The sequence below is a fragment of the Raphanus sativus genome, unplaced genomic scaffold, assembly GCF_000801105.2.
Source record: "Raphanus sativus cultivar WK10039 unplaced genomic scaffold, ASM80110v3 Scaffold4201, whole genome shotgun sequence".
Taxonomy (NCBI): domain Eukaryota; kingdom Viridiplantae; phylum Streptophyta; class Magnoliopsida; order Brassicales; family Brassicaceae; genus Raphanus; species Raphanus sativus.
This window is the reverse complement of record NW_026619503.1, coordinates 1-8057: the sequence shown is the minus strand read 5'-3', so window position 1 is coordinate 8057 and position 8057 is coordinate 1. Positions and strand designations below refer to the sequence as shown.

Genomic DNA, 8057 nt, shown 5'->3' with positions numbered 1-8057 from the left:
TCACTAAAACCCGAGACTAACCGATTGAACTGATGGATGACCGATATGTAATCTAATTTGATTGAAATTGTAATATTTTCATAATTTGTAATCTTATAATCCAAATTTTAAAGTTTATTATTTTGTAATTTATGAAATTATGACGTTTCTACAAAATTTTGAAGAGAAAATGATGGATATAAAATAACTAAGATTAATTATTGTATTGTTTGGAAACATTGATAGTAGTATATAAAATATATTGTTTGGAAACATGGATAGTAGTATAAAGAAAGGAACATTAGTGATTTAATGTAGGTTTAACTATAAAGTATAAAGGTGTATTTAATTTAAAAACTTACAAAATAAATGTTAGGTCCAACAGAATGTTTCTGTTTTAATAAGATAGATTGGCAATTAGTGGTGTGACCCAAGTCCCTTATATATTACTTATGTCCCCATCATATATCCGATGTGGGATCTTCTCTCCAATAAGACACATGAATCTCAGCACTATTATCGAGGATGTTTCTATGATGGTAGTTCTTTTGTCATCTGCCTGAAACAAAAAGACACATGAATATCTCTATCTCTCAAACTCTCAAACTCTCGTGTCTTTCCTTTTCCTTTTTGTCTGAGACGTTATTACATAGATGACGTAATACTATAGTAGATGACGTAATAAATGAGTAGGTAAGAGTTCTGCTACTCTCTAAGTTTCGAGTGTTATCTCTCTCTCTCTCTCTCTCTCTCTCTCTCTCTCTCTCTCACTCACTCAAGTACACCTGCTTCCAAGTTGTCTTTGCAACGACCCGTTAGCAGAAGCAGAGCTCTTAGATAATAAACTACAATGGCGGAGATCGGGAAGACGCTACTAGATTCAGGCTGGCTAGCAGCCAGATCAACAGAAGTTAATGAAGACGGGAAGCAGCTCACTACAACCAATCCACCGTCTCTGGCTTCCCAATCTAAGTGGATGGAAGCCGTCGTACCCGGAACGTAATCTTCACTTTCCCTTCTTCTTCCTTTCTCAGTCAAGTTCAAAACCAATCAAGTAAATAAAATGAAAAGTCTTAGAATTTGACCATTTGATTGATGAATAGCCTCTACACTTGTGAATGAGATTTTATCTTATAACAGATTCGTCTAACTGTTCTTATGGACAGTGTTTTGGGTACATTGCTGAAGAACAAAGCTATTCCAGATCCTTTCTATGGACTTCAAAACGAAACCATCACTGATATTGCTGATTCCGGAAGGGACTACTACACTTTCTGGTTCTTCACAAAGTTCCAATGCAAAAGGGTGAGAGCCACCTCCACCTATCATTTTTGTTTGTCTCTTCTTTTTCTTATGTATAATATATCATCTAACCATGAACTCTAAATTTTGTTGTTGTTTTTTGCAGCTCTTGAATCAATATGTGCATTTGAATTTTCGTGCAATCAACTACTCTGCTGAGGTGTATGTAAACGGCCACAAGACTGTGCTCCCCAGAGGAATGTTTCGCAGACATACACTTGACGTTACTGATATTCTTCATCCTGACAAAGACAATCTACTTGCTGTTATCGTCCATCCCCCAGATCATCCTGGGACTATACCTCCTGAGGGAGGCCAAGGTGGTGATCACGAGGTACACCTCTCTCTCTCTTTGCATCATCCAGTATATACTTAATGTGGCTGAATAATATCTATGACAGATAGGGAAAGATGTAGCTGCGCAGTATGTGGAAGGCTGGGATTGGATTTGTCCAATAAGGTAATATTCTTTCGTTACAAGATTGAGCTTATCAGATAGTTCAAAGACATTCTCTCTGATTTAACCTTTTTTCTTATATAGGGATCGAAACACTGGCATATGGGATGAAGTATCAATCTCTGTTACCGGGGTTAGTTTAGTTTGGTTTAAATCTTTTAATACAAGAGATATGATTATCTTCTGAGTTACTTTCTCCATTAAGAACTGATTGTTTTTTTGGTTGCAGCCTGTTAGAATCATTGATCCCCACTTGGTCTCAACCTTCTTTGACAACTACAAAAGGGTTTACTTGCACGTGACTACCGAACTGGAAAACAAAAGCACATGGAAGGCTGACTGTTCTGTAACTATTCAGATCACGACCGAACTCGAAAACGGTGTTTTTTTAGTAGAGATTCTTCATACAGAGAATGTTATCATCCCTGCTCGAGGCAACACTCAGCACACATTCAAACCGGTTAGTGTGACACTGTTATTGTATATTACATTGTTTATTCTATAAGCTTAAGCTAATGAGTTAGTGAAATTATACTACCAGCTCTTTTTGTATAAACCTCAACTGTGGTGGCCCAATGGGATGGGAAAGCAAAACCTTTATGAGGTCTTGATCACTGTCGCTGTGAAAGAGTTTGGAGAATCTGATTCGTGGATGCAGCCGTTTGGTTTCCGTAAGATCGAGAGTGTTATTGATAGTGTCACCGGTGGAAGGTAAAGCTTTACATAGTTTCAGTCTGAATGATTCTTTTTGGAAGCTCTCCAACTTGTTTTTTTTTTAACTTTTCCAGGCTGTTTAAGATCAACGGAGAGCCTATATTCATCCGCGGTGGCAACTGGATACTATCAGACGGGCTGTTGCGCCTCTCTAAAGAACGTTACAGAACTGACATAAAGTTCCACGCTGACATGAACATGAATATGATCCGTTGCTGGGGCGGTGGGTTAGCTGAACGGCCAGAGTTTTATCACTTTTGTGACATCTACGGTTTGTTGGTATTGTTCCCTATTTCTTATTACTGTTCTAAAAATCGGTGTAGGTGGCACGTATACCCCCTAGTTGCCAGCACCCACATTAACATTAACTAAATTCTGATCCATTCTTCAAAAACCGATATATTATTTTTTACACTTTTTTAAAAAAATATTTTTTATATTTGTAATTTTTTTTAACTATATTTGTGTATTTTTATAATCATATTTATGTATTAAATTTTAATCAAAATAATAGTTGAACTAAACATATATCAATAGCCCATGTTCTAAATTTAATTGAATAGATCTTTATAAGCATCTAATCACCATATATCGATTTCTTGAACATTGTTCTTTTGCTATTTCTGAGTTCATCTTCCGTATATCTCAGGTCTGGCAAGAGTTTTGGATCACTGGAGATGTTGATGGAAGAGGTGTTCCTGTATCAAACCCAAACGGACCATTAGACCATGACTTATTCCTATTATGCGCTCGTGACACCGTCAAACTTCTCAGAAACCATCCGAGCCTTGCTCTTTGGGTCGGTGGAAACGAACAAGTTCCACCGAAAGATATCAACGAGGCTCTAAACCAAGACCTGAGGCTTCACCCTCATTTTGCAACACCGTCGTTACCAGACTGGGATTCAGACCCTAGCGTTTATCTCGACGGTGCTAGAGTCTATGTCCAAGGTTCTATGTGGGACGGGTTTGCAAATGGGAAAGGGAACTTCAGTGACGGGCCTTACGAGATTCAGTACCCTGAAGATTTCTTTAAAGACACGTTTTATAAGTTTGGGTTTAATCCAGAGGTTGGTTCGGTTGGAATGCCGGTTGCGGATACTATAAAAGCTACGATGCCAAGAGAGGGGTGGGAGATTCCTCTGTTTAAGAAGGGTGCAGACGGGTTTGTGGAAGAAGTGCCTGGCAAAGTTCATGATCAGATTCTGATGTATGGTGCTCCAAGGGATCTCGATGACTTCTGCTTAAAGGTACATTTGGGATGATATATGTGGGATTAGGCCTGCGGTTATTAACCAAACTCGCCGAACTGAACCGAAAAGTTCGGTTTTTGGTTCAGTTCGGTTAGAAAGTTCGGTTCAATTCGGCAAAAGAAAAAACAAATTCTGTTTGGTAATTGGTCAGTTTAGTTTTCTAAAAATAGATTTTACCAAACGATGCTAAGTTTAACCAAAATTTCAAACCGAATTTAATCGACTTTTTTTTTGAATTTATTCAGTTTAAACCGGAACTCAACTGAAAATCAAAAACTTTGGTAGAAAATTTCGAAACCGAACTAACCGAATTCCGAACTAATCAGAGAAACTGAACCCATAGACTATGTGGGATCTTAACCTAGTGTGACATAATATATGACTTGTTTTTTTTTTCCTTCCCGGAACAGGCTCAACTGGTGAACTACATTCAGTACAGAGCTCTAGTGGAGGGATGGAGTTCAAGAATGTGGACAAAGTACACAGGTGTCTTAATATGGAAGAACCAAAATCCATGGACTGGTCTCAGAGGTCAGTTCTACGATCATCTTCTGGACCAGACAGCCAGTTTCTATGGCTGCCGTTCCGCTGCAGAGCCAGTACATGTCCAACTGAACCTGGCAAGTAACTTCATTGAGGTCAGTTTAATGCCATGTAACTGTTTCTTGATCAAAAGAGTGATTGATATCAACTATGTACATAATACTATGAACTCTACAGGTTGTAAACACCACTTCTAGAGAGCTATCAGATGTGGAGATAGAGGCATCGGTATGGGACCTAGACGGTAACTGCCCATACTACAAAGTGTTCAGCAAAGTCTCTGCACCGCCAAAGAAAGTTGTGCAAATATCTGAGTTCACGTACCCGAAGTCAGAGAACGCAAAGCCTGTTTATTTCCTTCTTCTCAAACTGTACCATGTCACAGACAAAACAGTTATATCCCGGAATTTCTACTGGCTACATCTGCCTGGTAAAGACTACACGCTCTTGGAGCCATACAGAAACAAGCAAATACCTCTCAAGATCACTTGTGATTCAGTTTTGGTCGGTCCAAAATTCGAGCTGGAGATCACTGTCCACAATACATCTAGAGCTAATGCTCTTCAAGATGGTTTGCTCCACAAGCTGTTTAGTAGATTTGGTGTTACTGCAGATAGCAACTGCGGTTTGAAAGTGGTGGGATCTGATCCAGGAGTTGCTTTCTTTCTTCGTTTCTCAGTACACAATCCGGAGTCAGAGAAACAAGACACGAGGATTCTCCCTGTACACTACTCGGACAACTACTTCTCACTAGTTCCGGGTGAATCAATGTCTTTTAAGATCTCATTTGCAGCTCCTACAGGCATGAAGAAGTCTCCTCGTGTTTTGCTCCGGGGTTGGAACTATCCTGATGGGTTTACTGTGTTTGGTTAATTAAAGACAAGTTACTTCTCGTTATTTTTTGTAACATAACTACGTGCAATGCAAACACAAAACCTTTTCAATAAATAAACGAAACTCTCACAGGTTTTGGTTCATTAGTTAGTTCACTTACAAAAGACAACATTAAACAGATCTATCAAACTCCAAACTGCTATTAGTGTGACTTAATCAACAAGGTTCTTCTTCCTTGGATCTCTCACTTGAACTCTCCAATGCTTTTCAGGAAAACCCTTAACCCTTGTGGCTTTCCTCCACTTCTCAATGTTCTTATCCATCTTACTAGTCAAACCACAATAACGTTGCAGCTTCTTAGGCATCTTGTCGTACACTTTCCACCATTTCTTGTTCACAGACTCGCTTGCGTACACACGCCGCGTTGTCAAGTCCCAGTTACAATCGTAGTCTCTGTAACATATCCATGGCTTTATCCCCAAGTAGTGTATCCCTTCTAAGTTGTCCGGGAGGTTGCGTTTTGGACCTATCTTGGTTTCTTCACCGAAGTACTTCATCGTGTTTACACGTTTCGATAACCTATGCCACCACACGAAGTATTCGTTGAGGAATCCTTGGTCTCCTCCGTTGTAAGACTTGATCTTGAACGATTGTTGCATCAGTTCCTCGAACAGACAAGCAGATGGCTCCAGAACCTAAAGAAAAAATAATATTTGTTACAAAACTTACAATGTACAGTCAGGGTATATTAAATAATTTAAGCAACATGTTACAAAAATAAAAATAAAAACAAATAGTAATAATTTAAGCAAAAAGGAATAGATTGTGAATAATTTTAGAAATAATGAAAAAGTTTACTGGATGATTGGTTTGGTTTGTAATTTTATTAATTTTGTTGTACAATTTAGTATGTAGTATTTTGTTTTAACTATATATACCTACGGTAACGAAAAAAATATTTCTACTTTGTAATAAATAGGGTTTATAAAGACATTTTTATTTTTGGATTGTAACTTTAAAAACTAAAATAAAGCATGCTTCATAATTTTTTTATAAAAAATGAATAAAATTAAAGTTAAAGATAAATATAACATAACTTATATATCCCAACTAATCATCTTTTATTAATCTTGTAAAATTGATATGTATAAAAATTAAAGAAAAATGGATGCTGTGTAAATTGGTTTAGATGCATTACCATGACTCCAGAGTTGAACAAGACTCTGTTGTTGCCAGCGGCCGAAAGTTGAGGATAGAAGAAAAGATAATCAACATTCTTGGCGATGATGAAGTCTGCGTCTATGAACACTAGCTTATCATAATCTGTTACTTGCCATACACGTAACTTACTGTAGTTCCACTCATTGTAAGAATCTTTCTCGGAGAAAGGGCTACGGACTCTCTCTATACGCCGTAGTTTCCAGCCGGCAAGGCTTAAGCCAATGCGGGATTTGTTGGTTATGGAGTCGTCGTGGAGGAGTATCATGTCATGCCTCGAGCCAGATTGTCTTATGCTTTGTGCTAGAGCTATGGCTCCGCAAACGTAGCTCTCAGAGGAGTGGAGCAACGTCACGTAGGCGACACGTTGGGCAGGTAATGATGATAATGTGGTTGTTGATGAGAGACTTACGTTCTTCTGTTGTCTCCATGCTTCTTGATCTTTAACAGATAATGAGACTAATACTAGTTAGGGAAGCATATGATATATTTAGATGAAATGCAAATACATTAGATATTAGACAATATTCTCATTTTAGAAAACTAACGTTGGAGTAACAAGAAGACTAATTACCTAGTGCAATCTGACAAGAGCCAACAGGCATGAGAAGCTTTTGCTTCAACTTCATTAGATTAGGCTTATACATCCAATATTCCCCCACGCGCCTCACGCGTTCATCACACCTAAATATCTCATGCATGGGCTCACATGACCCGATGAAGACAACGTACACCGTCCGGTCAACGTTGCTCCGCCCACTCTCCACCACCAACTTTGCTGCCGCAAGATTCACCTGTAGCCTGAACACGTCTCTCAGCCCTTTACTCTCGGAGAAACCATCACACGGCATTTTTACAACGACCACGTCCATATCAGCCGCGGTACCCTCCACTTGAGGGAGAGGGACCTCGGGGCACATCGGCGTGTTCCACGTGTGATCTTCGTCGATCCAGACTGGAAATAAACTCTCCCACGTCAGATTCTTCGGGAGAGGGTCGAGCAAGACGTGGACATTCTCAAGAATCGACGTCCCGGTTGCCTCGTAGCTCTCTTGCTCGTTTTCGGCGATGTTGAGAAGACCCACTCGGATCCTTTTTTTATCCGGAAGATAGTTCTTGATGAGTCGTAGCCATCTTGGGCTACGGTTAACCGGCACAGCCGGTAAAGAATAATGAATCTCGATTATCGAAGGGGAACTGATCGTGGGATTGAGTAGAAACAGAGGTTTAAATCTTAAGACCAAACCCAAAAACGATACTGATGTTAGCATTAGATAAAACATGAAAAATCTCCTGCTCGAGTTTTTGTTTTTTAACTTCATTTTTTTTCAAGTCTCCCTATATGCATGCATATAATGTGCATGTACTTATATAATCTCATAGACGCATTCATATGGAAGCAGATTTGCAGACTTATTTGTGCCAATACGTGGCTGGGCGATTGTGAGCACGAGGCTTGAGTCTTGAGATGCTTGGAAGCACGTTGGCTTATAGAAGTCAATTGATCAGGTGCGTCAACGAACGTGATTAACTTCCATGCGCTAGTTAGTTAGGTGCGTATTATAGTTTTTAAAATATATAGTCTTACAATTATTTTGGAGTGATAGTCTTGAATTTTAAATGTCAACCATACATTAAAGAAAACACTGGTCGTTAATGTGACAACCTGTCCCGTGGAACCACCTGCCCGTAGACCCAAGCTCACAGCGCTGCAGCGCACCGACCCCAACCCCTCCATTATGAGATCTCACTATCTCC

At 39.2% G+C, this 8057-nt stretch overlaps 2 protein-coding genes across 2 annotated transcripts; one reads left to right on the top strand and one right to left on the bottom strand.

The window, feature by feature from the left end:
* Positions 1-741: 741 nt before the first annotated feature.
* LOC130507228 (mannosylglycoprotein endo-beta-mannosidase-like) lies at positions 742-5231 on the top strand. Its single transcript, XM_057001944.1, has 11 exons — positions 742-978; positions 1146-1284; positions 1388-1615; positions 1683-1741; positions 1823-1871; positions 1968-2198; positions 2280-2449; positions 2527-2731; positions 3102-3701; positions 4115-4342; positions 4425-5231. Exons 1-11 carry the CDS (start codon positions 830-832, stop codon positions 5118-5120), a joined length of 2754 nt encoding a protein of 917 aa, XP_056857924.1. The 5' UTR covers positions 742-829; the 3' UTR covers positions 5121-5231.
* A 62-nt stretch (positions 5232-5293) lies between these two features.
* Positions 5294-7621, bottom strand: LOC130507229 (putative UDP-glucuronate:xylan alpha-glucuronosyltransferase 5). The gene is made up of 3 exons (XM_057001945.1): positions 6874-7621; positions 6280-6740; positions 5294-5776 (listed from the first exon to the last, which is right to left on the bottom strand). Exons 1-3 carry the CDS (start codon positions 7619-7621, stop codon positions 5294-5296), a joined length of 1692 nt encoding a protein of 563 aa, XP_056857925.1.
* Positions 7622-8057: the final 436 nt, after the last annotated feature.